Here is a 19,268-nt window from a genome sequence, read left to right as displayed (position 1 = left end):
TAAAGGAAAATGCTTCTGGTATACATGAAATCGATGAATTATAATATTTTTTAATAGAAAATTAGATATTTCCTTATTATGGAACACTGTTATGGATAGTTGTACCTATATATTCTAGATAATTTGTGAGGCTTTTATTATTACACGTTTGCCACTGTCCTCTGAAGCTCTAAGGTATCCGTCAAAAAGAATCTTAAACAATATATTGGAACAATCGTCAATATACTGTAACAATAATACATATTCAGCGACAGGAGTGACAAGGAAGGAGCTAATAGGAAAGAGAAGGGGTTAATAAGAGAGAGAGAAAACCCGCCCGTTCCCCCACACTGCCTCCTAATCCCACCGCGGCGGCTCGTTACCCCCACCTTAATCCACGCAGCACGAGCGACTCGCGATGTATTGCGAGGGGCAGAGCCGAGGGCGGCCGAATGAAACCGAGGGCGGCCGAACGGTTGTTCGAATCGCGACTCCCGCGTCAGTGCTGCAACCGCGTCCGCGGTCCACGGTTCACGATTTCCGGGCCCCGCCGGTTCTGTTTTTTCCTCGCTCGTCGCAACGCCAGAAAAAAAGAAACGTACGATCAAAGGGTGGTCTCCGTTTTCCAGGAGGAGACGCGTGCTACCTGAGCACCGAGGGAAGCTGGTCGATCGACAGAAGAAACGAGAGGAAGCCGGCGAGAAAAAATCTCGGTCGCTTTTCCGGTGGCATCGTTTTCCCGCCACTTTTCGTCGCCGGTAAGATGGCCGCGGTTGCGATACCACCCTCCCTGCGGATTTGGGCGTTCGAATCTCTGACACAGTGAGCCAAGACGATCATTGAGACGAAGTGTACTACGACGAGGAAGAGTAGAAGAATACTTGAAGAACAGGTGAATGGTTTCGAGTTACTGTTATCATGAAATGCAGCAGCCTCGATGCATGGACCGTTGTACAGGAGGTGGTTGTCGTTTTGACGGTAAGCCGGTAGGGTCTCGGAGGAATCTCGCGAGTCATCCTGCGCTTCCTGGCACTCGAGGAACGCGATCATGGAACGTACGAGCGTATATACCGTGCTGAAGCATACCGTGCGAGCTTCTAACCTATAAAGAGTGACAGTCGATGTTGACGCGTTGAGGAGGATTGCGATGACAGTGGGGAGCGGAGTCCAGCTGTCGACGGAGCCGATCACGGGGACGTCATCAGAGAACGTAAATTAAATAAAAGTGCAGTTTTGTCCGAAGTGCAATATTACGAATACCGCGACTAATTATTACAATATTTGTGCAATAATCTTCACGTTCGATCGAGACTTTTCGCGAGAAAAGTGCGAATCGATTGTGTATACGCGTACGTGTGACATCGAGGAAGAAAGGAAAAGACAGATATAAAGGGACATATAAGTAGAATAGAGAGAAAGGATAGTAGATAATAATCTAGTCATCGACCGAGGAACGATATTTTTAAGGTAAACGGTTTTCGCTAGTAGAGACTCGATCGAAGGCCGCGAGCCAATCACGCACCACGCAGGAGAGAGAGAGATAGAACGGCGAAAACATTAGGCCAGTGCGGTTCACCCTTGACGCCGTCTGTAACCGACACGGTGTGTTTACATCGTGCACGAAGTTATCCATAGTTTCGGTTCGGTTGTTCACAGCGTAGCACGTAGTGTTACAATGGCAAATTAAATATACGCGATTATATATATCATATATATCGAAACAGTGCGTGCCTCTTAATATCAAGTATCGCGTGTTGGAATCGAAAATTCCCATAACGCGTAAAGTAACCGAGATGCGTGGAAAAGGGACGCGACGCTCTATATCGGAGTCCAGTGAATTTTCTTAGACACTTCTTAGAAGATACACTTGCTAGTAATTGTGTAGCTTTCAGAAGCTACTGTTTTCTACATTTAGAGGAAGAGAAACTAAGGAAGAAGGGAGAAGGTGTACTTATTATCCGTATTTCTGGTTTCGAGAAGAAACAGACGGAGAAAAAGAGAGAGAAGAAAGGCGACGATTATCAGCGTTGGTAGGAATCTACGTGGATCAGGTTGCATCTGAAAACGGTCGGAGGTAAAAATCGGTATCGGAAGTGCGGCCAAGTGCTCGCAGTGACGTAAGAAGGAACCGTGGCGCCTCGGGACTATTCTACGGTGCCAGACGAATTTTTAATCGAGCGAAATCGAGTGTTTGGACGCGGATACGCAATCAGGTGACTGTATAAGGTGTTCTAGTGAGAAATGTATCCGTGGTATCGGGACAGCGTCGCCGCGGCGGCGGCAGCCGGCCTCGGAGGACCCGTCGGAGTCGTTGGTTCCGGGTTCTGCTCTACCGGCCCAGGACAAGGCGGCACCACTATCAAAACCGAGACCGGATATTCGGATTGCATGCTGGCCCTCGACTATGTCCAGAGTAAGGTAAGTTCAATCAAATTTCATATTATATTTCTCATTTCTTTTAAGTACTTGTTCTTCTTTTTTTCTTTTTTCAAATAGTAGAAGCTCTGATTTCCTATGATTGACCCGCTGAGCGTGGAATTCCCTCGTTGTTTATAGAGGGTTTTTAATGATTTATTAGAAATTAGTATGTAGTATTTAGTAGAAGAGATTCTTTCTTAAAAATGGCGGTGAAGTTATGCAATATTTTTTCATCATGGAAACACGATGGAAACAGCTTGCTTATATCTTAATATATATAGATAGAGTTCTTAATTGTGTATGAAACTGTCCGTTCTATCGCTAATAGAACGTTTTAAATGAATCAGTAATTTTACATCGATTAAATTATAAAATATCGTTTCTGTATGAACATTGAATAAATATAGTAAAAATATGCAGAATTTGTTCTTAATCGAGGGCTTCGATAGAAGCTGTACGTTCTAACGTTGCAGTGACACGCGTTGATAATTATACAACGTTTCTTTATGAAAATAGAAAAATAGGATAGGACATATAGAGTGGTTCCTATTAATATTTGAATAGGATTGTACTTGAGCTATTATTGCTCTCTATATTTAATCGTAATTGAGCGAACAAGAGGGTAAATTAGCAGAAGAAACTGTAGCTTACTCGCAGCTTGAGATTTATTTTCTGAAGAATATAAAGGATAAATAAATACAGAAAATTTGCCTATCCTTTTTTTCTTAAGTTTTAGAATTCTCGCTGTGTTTACTTTTTAGATGTCTAGCGTGTTTTGATACGAAAGTCCAGGACTTTAACCTATTGTTTCTCCATAGTGGAAAGTAGTTATGAAGCTGAGGCAACGTATCGGTGTTGATGTTGATGTTGCTCGTTTCCTAGAAAATCAGAGCGTCTCTCGAACGTTTATCTCTAATCTGCAACAATATAATAACATGACACAGCAAATTAGTGTAGCTAATAAATATTCACAGGGAAATGTGTTCTTCCCGAATTTTATTATTCATTCAGAATGTATGTAATTTTGTACATAGAATTTTATTAAACCTTCGTAGAGCAACGAGAGTCGATCGAACGAGTAATTTTTAATTGCAATAAAAATCAAAGATTTTCAACTTGTATATTCAATCGTACTTTGCACAGAATGAACGAATAAATTCCACGCTCAAAGGGTTGACTATTCGCAGATGAGTTAGCCGATGGAAGAGAAGCCAAAAATTGAGCGTAATCGGTGAGAATTGAATAATAGTAGGTTTCAAACAAGATTCTGAATGAAACAACCCTTCATAAGCTTTCCTGTTTCACGCGTTAACTCATCTGCTTGGTTTTTATCAGCCACGCTTTTGGAGCAAGGTTTTTAACAGCATAAAGAAATTCTTGGAACATACGTTCTTTTTCGAGCACCTGTTATTATTCAACTCCAAACGATGTTTATATACATACATTTAGAATCATAGGCATCGATAAATTACTACAGGCAAGGGGATTTTAATTTCAGCTTGTTAATTTGATAATTTCTTGCCTATCAACGTTGCAGGCTGTAGAAAAAGTAATAATTTCGGAAAATTATTTAATCGCAATTAGCAAGATCGATGAACGTGTACAACGATTATGATATCGCTTTAACGAGATAACAAATTTCTATTAACGAACGAATCAATTATTAATACGAATAACTTGGACGAGTAGAAATGTTTAATTTGCCGGATAAAATAAAATCCGAGATTATTAACAAGTTCGTAAATAGGAACGAGTGATATATTCTACCAAGCAGAGTCAATTTTATTTCATACTTTCTAAACTAAACAAATATTCAGCCATTATAAACATCACTTTATAAACACACCTATAAAATACAATATGATCCTATTTTCTTAACAGAACGATGTTTAACATTTCCTGCACATCTTGTCCCTTACATTCCTATCAATTACCTAAAACAATTTAACGATTCTCTACAAATTCCTTACGAATTCTGACATCTATTGTATTGTTACTTTTTTTGAAAAGTTATCCGCTGTACGGTCGAAGTCGACCTGTTTGTCCATCGGTTGCTTTGTTTTTGTTTCACCTTAGTTCGATACCTCTTCGATTTACATTCTTTGTTCCAAAACAGACGTATCGCTGGCAGGAAGCGAATTCCCTCGCTTTTGGTTTCTCCGTATAAACAGCATCGTTGATTCCACGTTTGATTTATTAAGAGGCGATGCTGCGAATCGCTATGGAATCTGTGCGTTTCATTTTTCCCGTTACTGAGCGCAATATCGTTTCTCGGTAACGAATTCCCATACCAAGGTGCTTGTGCAATCGCGAAGAAACGAAGGGCAGGCAGATACATTTTTATATACAAGGGAAATCCATCGTTTCGTTGTCGAAGCTAGCGGAATGTTTCACGTTGTTTAGGAATCCTCGATTCGAATACTCGGCTCTTGTATCGATAAATTGTCTCGTTAGATATTGTACGCTGTGCCTTCTTTGTTATTCGCAAATATTCCGTACGAATGTTTGGAGAAACATTTTAATGTTATTGTTTCTTTCCTGTTGAGAGATAGCTGCTTCTTCATGTTGAATGAATTTTAGAGAACATTGGGAAATTTCGCGCTCGTTCCTTTCTTTTTCTGTGAAAGGTACTTTCTTGTTCTCAATACCATGTTGTCGAAACACTTGGCATCGTTGTGAAAAAATTTCTCTAGTAAGTCTGGTAGTTTGACACTTTTCGAAGGATCGTTCAAGCTTTGCAAGTAGAATGCTCCCGAAAATGTGTGAATCGTCCGTTCGGAATTTCACAGAGTGAAACAGAAAATTTGCCATTAGCTTCCTTCTCCAATTACAGGTATTTTTTCCTGTTGAATGTTATCTTCTAAAGGTATAGCGAATTGTTGTTAACATTTTGTATGCATATTACTTCCGAATCGATGGAACACGAATATTCTTGAATCCTCTGAATCGCTCAGAACGATACAAAACTTGACGATAGATTTCCTCTTTTCATTTCGCACGTGGAATTTTAATTTGTCTCAAGTATAGCGAACTAGCATTAACAAATTTTGCGCGCATCGTACTCCAAGACGAATCGTTCGAGCACCCGAAATGATATACCGTTGAGGACGTGTAAATCGTTGGTCGGAAATTACAGCGTTCTGACGCTAAAAACAGTAAAATCGATGGGACGATGAAACGTTAAAATGAATGGAAGCAACGCTTTCAGTGCATGAATCCATTTCGTCGCAGAAAACGTGATTATCTCAGAGGCGTTATACAGTGTAAATCAAACGCAATTAGAAAATCAATAGCCATTTTCTAAATTGGAGTATTGGAACTGCTCTTTGGAGGTACTGCAAGTTGCTGTTAAATCATCCAGATTACACTGCACTCGATAAAGTAGCTACGATAGTTTCCAACTAATTCGTCTTATAATTTATTCTGGTGCCTATAATTCTTGTTCCGTCGCTGAAGTCCTTTCCCTTTAGTTATCCTTCGAACATAAATTTTAATACAAACATCAAACGGTGATTTATTTGAACGTCCCGTTTAACGAAACGAGTCCACTGCTTTGTGACCAGCGTTCCCAAGGAGAATTTATTCATCTTTGTTCCAATTTACTTTTCATCGAAGCTTCGTATTTTCCGATTAAATAGACAACCTTAGAGTTTTCTTACGAGAAGGTTATGGCAGTGTTGGAAAAGGTTTGAACGAAAATCCGATGAATTTTTCAACGGATTGTATGCTCGATCGTTGCGAACGTCGTTTCACTCGAAAGTTGTATTTCTAGATATCATTTTGCTTATCAGAAAATCTTTCTTCGATCGAGAACAATTTCGAATTTCGCTGGTCGAAGTTGGAAACAATTTTTAATACCTAAATACTCGCGTAAATGTTTCCAGAAATTTGGTGCTTCGATGTTTATTATCGTTTCGCTTTGGGGCGAAGCTTTGGAGTCTTCGCGTCGAATGAATTTCGCAGGACGTTGGAAAATATTTATCCTGTGTGGTAGTTGTACGCCTTTATCCTTGCCGTGGGAACGAGCAACCATAATCAACCTGTAATTTATTTCCTCGTGGCCGAAGAAAAATCCGGTTGGGGAGGAGTGCCCAAAAAAATAGGAGCGCGAAAATTATGCATCGTTCATTAAGTCTGTGTTTGAAAGTTTGAGCCGGTCTTGCGACGTTTCACGAAATAACACGGGGTCGTTCACCCTCTCGGTTTCTTTCCCTGGTGTGTCGCGCACCGTTGAAAAAAAAAAGAAAGAAAAAAAAAGAATAAAAAAAGCGGGGACGACTCGCGTCCAGTTTTTACCATTCGCAAATTATCGTGCTGCCCGAGACAATAATGGCATTGTACGTCTTCGAAGACGAAGATTAATATCGAGATTATCACGCGGTAGCAGTGAACCTGATACTTCGAATGTTAATCGCCGGACATTCATCGCGTTGCACCGAGTTCCGCGTGCTATTTTGCATCATTCCGCTGGAATGAATGATTGCGCCGTTTCTGTAATTAATGTCGTACAATATGCAGACGACAGAAATGCCGTGAAATGTTTCTCGATCGCAGCTGATAGGCAGCTATTTTCCATCCTCATCGCTCCAGTCTTCCGCTTTGGCGTTTTTCACCTTCTGAAACAGACAAATTTGGAGGACTTCTAGTTTTTCTTTTCGTCCGATCAGATCTGTCGTACGTACAAACCGCTTGAACGTTTCGAGATTCGTATGTGACGTGCGATGTAAATATTCGGATATTCGACGATTTTCATGGCGAATGGTCGGACACGAACCGATAGCGAAATTTATAGAAACTTGATGAAGATAAACGATTCGTTGGGGTATTTGCAAATGTACACAGCGTACATGAAAGTTTAAATATTCGAAGATTTCTGCGAACGATAACGCGGAAATGAACTCACAGCGAAGCTTATAGATAGGATAGACGAAAAGATTAGAATATCTTAATCGATAGATTTACGCAGGATGTAGGAAGCAAAGTTCTAATTATAGCGTTCGGAGATGTCTATAAAGAATCGCAAGACAGAAATAGCAATGTAAAACCGATTATAGAATGGTTACATAAAGAATAGAATATCTTAAGCCTTTTATTCTCACGCTGTGACTACATTTTCCGACGATATATATTTAGAATCAGATAGATCGCGAATTGATCGTAGAATTGCAGATAAGTTTTATCTCGTTTGTAAATAATTTGTCCTCTTTCTCTATACAAAAATGATTTAACGACTCGTTTAGTTATCGTCACGATAAAAGATTTCGCCATAAGAACAAAAATCCACGAATCAGAATATTCCAAGCTTCCTAACGCGAGAGATAAGAACAACTTTAATTCCCAACGACTTCCTCAAAACAATTCCTCAAATTATCCTTCGATCTATTTCATAGAATTTAACCCAAATAGACGTAATCACCGTCAAAGTGAAATGTTATACAAATTAAAAGCATAATTCCTATACCTTGGAAAGATAAGAAGAACTCGTAGAAAGGATCTTTCATTGGAGAGAAAAGAGAAAAAATATGTGCAGCCGGTCTATCAATTACCCAACCGTGTTGCCCGCGAATTCTTCCACTTTCCGGCAACGATTCCGCAAACGTAGAAAGAAATATTCGAGAAGAAGGTGTTCGCCACACTCTATGGACAGCGTTGTTCACGGCTGAGGTGGTTCGATTGCCGTCGAACACGATGCTCGTGTCGTCGATTCGCCAGCTACTTTGTAATTAATCGATTCGCCTATGTACTATCGCGGGATTTTTTCGCTTGTTGCACGTTGTTGTTGAAAAACGTCTGTGCAACCGGTAACTGTAGTAAGAAAATAATCCGGCGTGTCAACCTGTGAAAATGATTTGCCGGTAAAAAGTTGCGAACGATCCTTCGCAGTTAGCTCGGTTGCATACGGTTTTTCGCCTGACCAACTAGAAAGCGGCCATTTTTTCTCCATTTTTTCTCCGATAGGAATGTAACGGTATGTGGAGAGCAGGAGTCGTGGAAATTGATTAGAAGCGGACTTGGAATTTGCACGGATCTTTGTTGCTCCTTCGCTTTTTACGCGACCTGAAAAGATCGACGAAGGTGTTGCCACCGGCTGATACGATGGAAGGTCACTTTATTGAAGGATTTTTATCCTTTCTTGCATCTCTAATACTTTCCATCTGGCTTCGATATTTTGCTATCGTTTTATGAAAAATATCGACGGAATTGTAACGTGGAACTGGCGAACGTTACTTAAAAAATAATATTCTCGTTGTAGAATGTACGAACATTTTCACGAATAGGATTTTTATCTCCTTTTGTATCCTTTAACCGGTTTTTTAACATTTCGCTATTTTCTATCTGGTTTTGATATTTTATTATTATTTCGTGGAAAGATTGACGAACGTTGATCGTTACAAGATGCTAGCGAATTTCATTTAGAAGATAATATCCTTGTTATAAGCTGTTCTCCTATGCATGAAAAATAAATATTTCATATTGAATGCGAATAAAAGTCAGAATATCGCCAGGATGCACTTTACCCCGTCGTTAGATCGTGCGCTTAAAAAATAATTGTACGGTTTCGCGTGAAGTGCAGTGTCGCTAGAACAGATTCAATTCGTTAAGGTAACACAGTGTTTTTTACCATAGCACAGACACATTATTAGTTTTAATGTCGATCTAACGCGATCGTTAATAGTTAACGACGACGATTAAATGCCGGCAACATTGATTGCATTCTAGTATCGATCATAATTCCAAACAATTAATCGATTTAAATGATCGACAGATAACACCTTTACGTCGCACTTTTTTCTGCCTGCGCCTTTACGTTCAATAATTTTCTTTGCCGATATTTTATGAGCAGAAAGTTTCTTTCATCCTTTTTCTCTCTATCGATTCTGTGCTTAAACAACGCTTCAATTAATGTATTTGGTGGCAAAAGAAAGAAAAAAAAAGTGCAAATTGCTGTGAAGTCTCTCCGTTTTCCTTTTGCGAGCGATTTACAAGAAATCTCCGCGAGGTGACAAAAAACCAACACAATGTTATAATTCTAAACGGTTCTTTTTTTGTATGCTGAAAAAAAAAAGAGTTAATAACGCATATGTAACAGTTTTTAATGGAGCACGTTTTCTTACTTCAGTTTGATTTTTTTCCTCTCCCTCTCTTTATCGTGACAGTCGTACGAGCGCGATTAAGAGTTAATTTTGGAGCGGAGCTTTTTTGCATAGGCAGCGTGGGTAATTACTTTTTCTCACTTGTTCTAATTAACAGTTACGACTGTTATTAATTCATAGGTATATAGATATATCGATATCACAAGTTTTGTCCACGGTTTCCACTATGAATTATATAATTCAATAATTTCTTTAAGTTTTCCGATATAATTTTTTTTCGATACGAACGAAGAATTTGTTCGATCCGAAGACCATGAATACTCACGAGGAAGAAAATGATCTTCTTGCTGTTCATTGAAACAAACACCGAGTTTCCTTTTATTATTAGGTTGTCCGAAAAGTTTCTTTCGTTTCATAAGGTGGTAACAGATGAGCAACAATTTCTCTTTTATATTATTTCACTGAATGAGCTATGATCTATTTCGCTCTATTTCTATTATTATGTTCCCTCATAATTCAATAAACTAATACAAAACAACAAACATTGTGCGTGTATTATTTCCTTCTAAAACGAAAGAAACTTCTCGGACAAACCTAATACAATTCACAGCATAGAGAATTTTAACCTAACGATATGCCTTTTTTTTTATTTCTGTTCGTTCGTTTCTCGTAACGTAAATTGCTCGTGCGTCGTGAAATTACCTGCGACGATGGAATGGCAAGAAAAATTAGGAAATCGAGCGAAACTGGGTTAAACCGCGCGCCGTTTGAATCAAGAATTACGAAACGCGTTGCGTCTTTCGCGCATCCTGCAGCTCGTTTTAGCAAACAAACTTTCTTTTCCCTTTCGTCAAGCACGCTCATTAAAGTCCTACCAAGTTGTTGCAAGTAGTCGCTTACTACTTAATTACGTGCACAAGATTTGCGCGGCGTTCAAGTCTCTTCAAAAATAATTTCTTTCGCGATAATCTCCCCTCTTTTACAAATAATTCTCCATACCGTTATTTTCTTCATTATTTTTTCTTTTTCCCTTTTGTTAAATGATAAATCTAATTTTTCTTCTACGACGTATTTTCTGCCCTTGTACGAAGGGAGCATTCGCAGTACGAGACAAGAAGCAAATATTAGGTTGTCCGAAAAGTCTCTTTTATTTTATGAGGAAATAATAAACGCATAACGTTTTTTATTTTATATTACTTTGTCGAATTACGTACGATACATTTTGTGTTGTTGAGATAAACACCGTGACATTTCACTGGCTTGGTTTCACGTTTGTTGTAAAAACGTTTGCGAAAGAAAGATACTTTTCGGACAATCTAATACATATTCAAAGTGCTGGAAAAATATCAATATTCTTACTATATTCTTTATTTATTAAAATTATTATTATTAAAATTATAATATCGACCCTTTTAATGCTGAGAAATTTTCTCAACTGGAAGGAAGACTTTCATACTAAACAATAAAAAAAGTATATTTCCCAAACGCTAGAAGCTATCAAAATTCTTATTCTCTTCCTCGTCGATAGTACTGGGTTTGATATTAATTTTATTATTAATTTTATTAATTAGTACTGGGATTAACTTTCCTAACGTTAATCGCAAAGTCTCTCGGCCTAATTAAATCATACCTGTCTATATCGCCAGATAAGAAAAGATAAACTCTTACGGATAGCACGTCTGATGTGTGGAATAAATTCTTTCTTCAAGAAACAAGAGCGATTTTCCAAAGAAAAAAAAAAAAAAAAAAGAAAAGAAAAAATAGACGAAGTTTGTCACGTACATTCACGGTGCGTGGATTCTCAGTTCGTAGGTTAATTGAATAAAGGCGACGAGAGATGAATTCGTATCTCCCCGGTTGCAACGTGTAATTGCCAGGCTAGTTAGCCGCCCTTTGTCTGTTTCTTTTTTAATTATGTATATTATGTATCCCGTTGCGAGCCTCTTGCTTCGTTTAGGTCTCTCTGCTAGCCTTCTCCATTCGCGTTCGCACTCGCCCGAGCTTCCACGGCTCGTGGCTCGCACTTGAACCGCGCTCCGAGATGAATTTAATGCGAACGATTACCGGGAAAACGCGATGACAGCAGATTATGAGAATAATTACGGTGTAACGTGTGCGCACCGGGTCATAAGGCCGTGACTAATTGCCATGCTTACGGGCAATCGTTCCCCGTGATCTCCGGTCAACGTTGAATTCTCATATTTTTATGATAATGGCGGCTATCGATAGCGGTTATAAGCTTTACGATCGCCGCACTCTCTGATTCTCTGTCTATTCTTTTCTTCCTTTCCGTGTCTCTCTATCCTTGCTTTTTTTTTATTTTTTTCTTTTTTTCTTTTTTTCTTTCGATAATTAAATCATTGTGTCTCGGTTCTCACTCGACGTTCTATTCAGAGATCTCACTTTTATTCTCGAGAATCACGCGTTTACGCCCGACGTTTATGTCTTGGCGTCTTCGTTAGACGTCTTAGTTCATCTAATTGGATATATTTTCGTTGCGTTGATTTTTAAATATTTCATATTCCAAGTGCCACTGTGAAAAATAGAAGAGGAAGACTGTGAAGAATCGCGGAGCACGAAACTGTAAATTCATCAGCAACGACTGAGATTGATCGTTTTATTCTCGTGTTAGATACATGTCCAGCGTTGTTTAAATATCCTTTGAAAAATGACACATCATTTTACGTAGGTATACAGCCCGAAGCTATTTTGAAATAGTTAATTGTTGGACTATGTCAAGTGAACTGACTGTGTCAATCTACTCGGATAAATATTCATAAATATGTTTCTGATTTATCATGCGTCAATTGCGTCAGCGATTTAAATGTATTTCTTTTTTTTTTTTCAAAAAATAATGGTCGAAAGAAACAGCAACATTATTTGGCCATGACCGTTAAATGAACTTATCACGCGTAGTAGATTATTTCTTTGAGAAAAATAGCGATTCACGTATACGTACGAAACTATTTCAAAGTCAAAACTTACTCGGATGTAGCGGTGATCGCACTAGCTAACACAAATATAGACGACATTGATACTGAAACGGGGAAATCGACCAAAAATGACAATATCGATGGCGAAAAATTTACCTTCCGAGGATCTTATCTTGATCATCGTCACGTAGAAGATCTGGTAGTTGTTACTAATACGAACGAGAGATGGACGTATGTGGAGACGAAGGTAGAAAAGAGAAGAGAGGAGCATAGAGACCGAACGAAAGAGAACTTCATTGGCTCCACGGTCGGAGCTGACTGACAAAAAGCCTCTGAAAGTGCAACGTGCAACCAATTTCCCCTTCGTCCTGTCTCACCACTTTTCCGCTCGGCGACCGTAAGTGCGATCATTCCTGGTACCACGAAGCGGAAAGCTCGACATTAGTCGCCGTTTTTACTAGGCTTTTCGTCCCCCTTAGCCGTTTTTGGTCTTATCACGATGCTATCTTGCGCAAACTTCTTGGCTTTTTACTTCATCCTTGTTCTCCCTTTCGATCATTTCACCTGGATCTTGCTGGATTATCGAACTTGCCTCTGTCGAATTTTCTGGCTTCTCGAGTTGCTCGATCGTCGCTGTTTGATAAATTCCCCGCGTACGACATAATGCGTGCGTACATATGGAAAATTACTGATCTATAATTTACTACGAAGTACCTGCGGTAAGAATGTAACAGCCGTATATAATAATGCAATGTATGTAATAGCTGCGTGTAATAATAATTTCAGATAATAGTTAAATTATAGTAAATTATAGTAAATGATAGATAAGCAATTTTATGTATATCCGAGTTATAGTAAATTACTTTTTATGCATATGTTGGACGAGTCTGTGATACTTTTAAATAATAGCTGGATTATAGTAAATCATAGATAAATAATTTCTTTTAGCCAGTGATATTAAAAGTAACTATCTGTAAACAACATCGTATACACGTAGAATTTATTGCAGAAAAACGATTGTATATTATTGATACGTAGTTTTCCTTACGTTCGAAAGACATCGATAATTAGATGCAAAGGTATGCAAACGTGGCAGCTTTGAAACATTATAGACACTGATAGTTTGCATATTGTCGCAAAAAATCAATTATCGTTTGCAAAATAACTCTAGTTATGAGAATTAATTAATATTTTTTACTACCATCTTTGTTTTGCAATGGAGATTAATATTTCCAGAAATAAGAAATCGAGATGGATTAGAAGAATTCTTGTTCGTAGAAAAAAGAAAAAAGAAAAAAGAAGAATGGACAGTTTCGTTATCCAGCGGCAGGTTGGCCATGTCGACGACCTCCGCAAGCTGGAAAACTCGTGGGACTGTCTGGCTTAGCTCGCCGTAAAAGGAAATTAAAGGGATCGAGACGCGTTCATTAATTCTCATAAATCTGAATGAAATTAACTGGCCGTGTTGATTTTTCCGCTTGGAAAATCTCTGTCGGCGGCTTAGATGGGGGCGGAGAATGCGGCTCGTTTAGCTAATTGTAAGAAAAACACCGTATTAACGTGGAGTTGCAGGCACGCGGAAGTGGTGGCCGTTTCCTCCGATGAAATTCGCCTCCCGTGAATCCTGCGAAATTCATACGTGTGTATTAAATATCTTTTTCGCCACTTTTTTCCACATACAACGATCTTCGCGATTGTTTTCCCTCATCCAGCGTTTTAGCGACCTTTGAACGTCTTTGTTGCGCGAATGACGCGACGAAACAGTGGTGTACACTTACGTGTATCTTTTTCGAAAATGAAATAAGTAACGTTGGTGGATAAATTATTGCAAGACCGTAGAATTAATTAGAATGGATTTTTATATCGTTTCAAACTTGAGAATTTGTCTAAAATTATGTAGCGTTAATACAAAGTTATTTGTTTTCTTCCTGCAATTTATTTAATTTGTCTATAATATATTTAAGAGAAGTTGAGTATAGTTGGCAATGTGGCAAGAAGATTCGAAAAACGCAATTTTCTATTTTGTAAAATATACAGAATTTTGTTACTTCGTCCTGTTATTGGAATAACCAGCTTTGCACAACTTTGTGTACAATTTTTGGTGAAAATACCAGAGTCTCCTTATCCCGATATTCCCAAATGTGCTTTCGTTACGACTCGGAAAATATTCACATTCCTCCAAGAGTAGGGAACTTGCGAACAATTCTATCACTTTACGAAAATAACAATTGTTGCTGCGGCATCACCGAAATCGAGTGACTCGATCGTATCAATCTATAGTATTGGGTTGGCAACTAAGTGATTGCGGATTTTGTCAATGCCACCTAATGACAAAATCCGCAATCACTTAGTTGCCAACCCAATAGATTCAGCTGCAGTAGATTCAGCCACGGCACATTCAGCCACAGTAGATTCGTCCATTCGAACGTTTCCAATTAGAAACCATCGACTCTCTTCTCATGAAGAAAATAATTTCAAACAATTTTAATCGTCGCTGTACGTCGCACAGCTACGAGGAAAAGCTAGCGGAGTCTTTCAACGGCCAGTAAAAGTCTCTTGTAAATCAACCTCGACGAAGGCTGTTTCGCAAACGGCAAAAGTGATCTACTCGGCGCAGAAATGCAGGGAACGTGGTCGTCCGCGAGTCTCGAGCCGCAAATTCCATAATTCCCAGTGAAATTCCGCGGACGACGGTTGATCGTTGAAAACTTTTAGAGACGCGTACCAAGGCGTGTGGAGCGTCGTGTAAAAGAACAGGCGCGATGTCGTAGGCGTTAGAACACGAATCGAATGGTTTCGCAGACCGGTGAGATTTTTCAAGTTGAAGGCGGCCATTGGCGACCGGTGGTCCCCCGTAAAAGGCCGCTGCTGGGCCCAGCCAGCTTTCCAAATTTGGCGGCCGCGAGGGCCTTTTTGCCCGGTCCGTTGCAAAAATGGCCGTGAAGCCGAGTCACTCGTGCTCCTCCCTCGTACGAGAGCCACGGTTAAGTTCAAGGCGCGACGATTTTTATCCCTTTCCCGCGGCCGAGCGATTTTTATCCGTGGGACGCGGATGTCGACATTAAAGTCGCCACGGTTCGCTTTAATTTACGAATTTGCCACTTTTTGTCTTCCTGTTCCGTGCGTCGCTGTTAAATTGTCGCATACGAAACGTCGTTTTCTCTCGCAAATTAATCAACTCCGATAAATATGTTAATAAAAGTCGGGATTATTTTTTGACAAAGGCAGCGGCATGTCTTTTACCGATTGCGATGGTAACGAATTTAAAGTCTGCGATTTTCATAGATCTGATAGTTGCACGCAACGTATGGGTCGTGCTATGCGTGAGAGACGTACCGGTGTCTGATTACGTACGTTCTTATTCCACTGGGTTAACTTCTTGCGCCTTATCACGATCGGTTCTGTAATTCCAGCGTTGAACAAAAGAAGATCAACGTTGATACTCTCCGTATTTACCGTTTCTAAGTCCTGTTCATTTAGAATTTGTAGCGTCGGAATTCGTCGAAGCGGAATCGGTGCCTCTTCTTTCGCTGCGCCAATCAATCCATTGACTGCCAATTTTTATACAATCCTATAATCCTACGTTTCGTACGATGCAGCAACTTTTAAAAACGCTTAACCACATTCTTCCTTACCTAAAAAAAAAAAAGAAAGTCATCATTAGAGAATTACTATCGACGCTACGAAGCCTCTTCTTGCAATCCCTAATGACTTCTCGTTCTCTCCATACCTGCTCTTCGCCATCTACGTAAAACTCTTCACCAAGATCATCCTACCACTCTTCGCCTATGCTTACGACCACCTACAACCCCTACGACACGTACAACCCCTATTGTTCCATCCACAAAGACCCTTCGACCGCAAACCAATTAACGTCAAAGCGAAGCAAAAAGACAAGAAAGAAAAACAGAAGAAAAAAAAAGGAAGAAAGAGAATGCGTTTCCATGCGAGCTCCGATAGAAAGGCCAACAAAGAGACGTGGAAACATCATCGAGAGTGGAGCCTGGTCAAGATGAAGAAGCGAAGCCGGTGGCTGGGAGAGGGTTGCGCGAGAAGAAGGTAGCCCAGGGTGAAAAAAGAAGAAGCGTGGAAGAGGACGAAGAGAGTGCGCGAGAAAGGTGAGGTCGGAGCGTGCGCGTCGAGTGGAGGACGCGTTTCATCCTCTCTGTTGGATCTCGGTGTTCCCTCTCCATCGTGCTGCGGAATATTCTCTCCTCGTCTTTCCCTCGGTGCGGCTTGGTCGCGGGTTCACCAGGTAGCACGTCCTCCGATTGGTGGGCGTGAACGCAGGTGCGCGTGGGTGGGGGAGGCGTGGTGCATGGTTGCCATTGGCCCACGGTCACCTAGGCAGACCTAACCGGGACCGGAAGTGGGAGTCGTGACGAGGAACAAGAAGAGAGGGTTCACCGGCGGCGGCGGCTCCTCCACTTGGACACCGGGGCAAAAACGATATCGCATCTCGCGTAAGGGGCCGACAAAAAGCTGCCAGGTGGCATTTCGCCTTACCTTCAGGGTTACTGCCTCTTGCACGCGAACACACGACAGCGAAATGCACCGGATACCCTGCGTCGCTGGGACGATCAGGGGAGCAGACGCGCGGAGACCATTTCTTTTCTTTTCCTTTCTTTTTTTTTTTTTTTTGTTTTTTCGCTGGGGTGGTTTCTCGAGCTTGCAGCGCCGGTCAGAATCCAGAAGGGATGAAGGGAACGTGGTCTCTAGATACCGCGGTTTCGATTACTTTCTACGCGAATTTTCGTGCAACGAAGATGCATAGGACGAGCAGAGTCGGTTTGGACAGATCGGTTTTTCATTAGTCGGCTCTTGTCGTTGCGGATGCGTTGGAGTTTGGGAGGAGCCGGTGGATGTTGAAAATTCGATTCGGTCGCTCATTTTTTCTCCTATTTCGGTTACATTGATAACTTTGAAATTACGTGAGAAAAATGTACAGGTGAAATCCACAGATATCGAAGATTGGAGTAACGAGGATCGAATGTTAGGGTCTTGAATGGAATCGTCGATTTATACAATTCAGATGCATCTGATAGCTTTTAAATTGGACGGAAGAGCGCGTAGAATACGTAGCAGTCTATGAACCGTTTCGATATGTAAAAACGACTGAATCTTGGGCGAGAATTCAGGAAGAATACAAATTTATCCATTAGGGACGAGGTTAATGTGCTCTTTTAACACGCGGCGTTTCGATCGAATGCAAAGAAACTTTGTAAATTTCTCGTTACGTTTCTCATAGTCGATCGGAACCAAAAAGCTGTTTTAGGAATTTTCAATAATTTCAACAGTGGAACTACCGTAATAAATATGCTGCAAAAAAATAATTACAACGAAAGCAATACGATGAAAACGAGCGGCTACCCATATAGGTAATTACGCTTGTGTGTGAATCAAAGTTGAAAAACGTCCGTGTATTTTTTCAAATTACGAGAACAAGAAAATTAAAATCCGTCGTTTTCAGAGGTTCGATAGTTGTATGTAGCGTTAACTGGCGGACGAATCGGCTATGTTTGGATCATGCTAATTGCGAGCCCGATTCTAGTGTCTGATTACGAACAGTCTTATACCACTGACTGACTAAATTCCAGTTAGAACGAAATTCCTGCACGCTATTAGATACAGACCATTATCGTTTCCACGAATGGCGATAAATTATTAACAAAGACCAGCGTAGTTACCAACGCAACGGTAGAAAATGCAAAGCGAATTTCTAATTCCTCATACGCGCTACGTTTCTTGGAAATGGTTTTCTATTTCGAGAACCATCAACGAATTTGCATTCGCTCGAAAACTCTTCCTCCTAATTAGTCCTATTACCCGTGCGTTTATTTAAATATGGTATAATAGCTTTCTTTCTAGCGATTACTTATATTTTCTTTTCTTTTCGGGACACAAAGAAGGTAGAAAGGAAACCGATGGCTCACGATCGTCTGTTAGATGGCGAAACTTTGAAACAGCGGCGACGTAGAAAAAGGTGGTTTCGATGTGTGAAAATTAGAACAAATGGACTTTGTCCGGGATACGTCGACACAAAGACTCTTTATCGCTAGTAAAAATTTCATCTTCGTAGATTTATCGCTCGTTGCCTCGGTAGCAATGATTAATAATCTCGTAAAATCAATTCCCGGGATTTATACGAGGCTATAAACGTGTCTTCTAGACCGGCAGAAAAAAATGAAACCCTAATCGACAAGCAGTTAATTTTATTTAGCGCTTTAATTAGTCGATGTACCGTACAAAGAAACCCAATTAGACCTCTGCTTTTTCATTTTTCCTGTGTCTCGTCTCGTTACCACTCGACCCGACATTAATTTTCCTCTCGAAAGATGCCTCTTGTATCGTCACTTTCGACTAAGAATTGAATCAATTTTAGTGGAAAAGTCTCACTTTATGTATATCGATTATTCGAAGAATAATTTTCCTTTTCTATATTTGCGAGACGATTTCGTGCTTGGAAACGAGTAACTGTAGGTTTCAGTGTTATTTATGTTGATTTAGATGGAAGTGTACACGCGGCTTAGGAAATAATATATGTACGCTATGAAAGTTAAAATGATTAGGGAAACGATCTCCTAATTCGATCAGCGATTGAAGTACAAAAATAATGTTCCAAGCTGCTTAACAAAATTTACTATGCTGCTGCAATTCAACTGTGATTAAAATTTTTCTTCGTAAAATTTCAACGATTCCGATAAAACTGTTCCAATTGTTTCGAGCGGCGCAATTTCTCACTCGATGAATATCACGAAATGGTACGTACATGTAAAATTTGGGAAAATTGTGACACTAAAATTGACACGGATGAAAATTCTACTCTACTCGCGTTTACGTCAGT

General features: G+C 40.0%; 1 protein-coding gene across 4 annotated transcripts in view; it reads left to right on the top strand.

The window, feature by feature from the left end:
* Window positions 1–500: 500 nt before the first annotated feature.
* The window catches only part of LOC122574600 (zinc finger protein rotund-like), a 244,176-nt gene continuing 225,408 nt past the window's right edge, over window positions 501–19,268 (top strand). For all 4 annotated transcript variants that reach the window (XM_043742334.1, XM_043742332.1, XM_043742333.1 and 1 more), the window contains exon 1: window positions 501–2,397. In XM_043742334.1, coding sequence (XP_043598269.1) covers window positions 2,221–2,397 — 177 coding nt within the window. In that variant the 5' untranslated portion in view covers window positions 501–2,220. The remainder of the gene's footprint in view (window positions 2,398–19,268) is intronic.

This window comes from Bombus pyrosoma, linkage group LG14 (assembly GCF_014825855.1).
Source record: "Bombus pyrosoma isolate SC7728 linkage group LG14, ASM1482585v1, whole genome shotgun sequence".
Classification (NCBI taxonomy): domain Eukaryota; kingdom Metazoa; phylum Arthropoda; class Insecta; order Hymenoptera; family Apidae; genus Bombus; species Bombus pyrosoma.
This window is presented reverse-complemented; position numbering and strand designations above follow the sequence as displayed.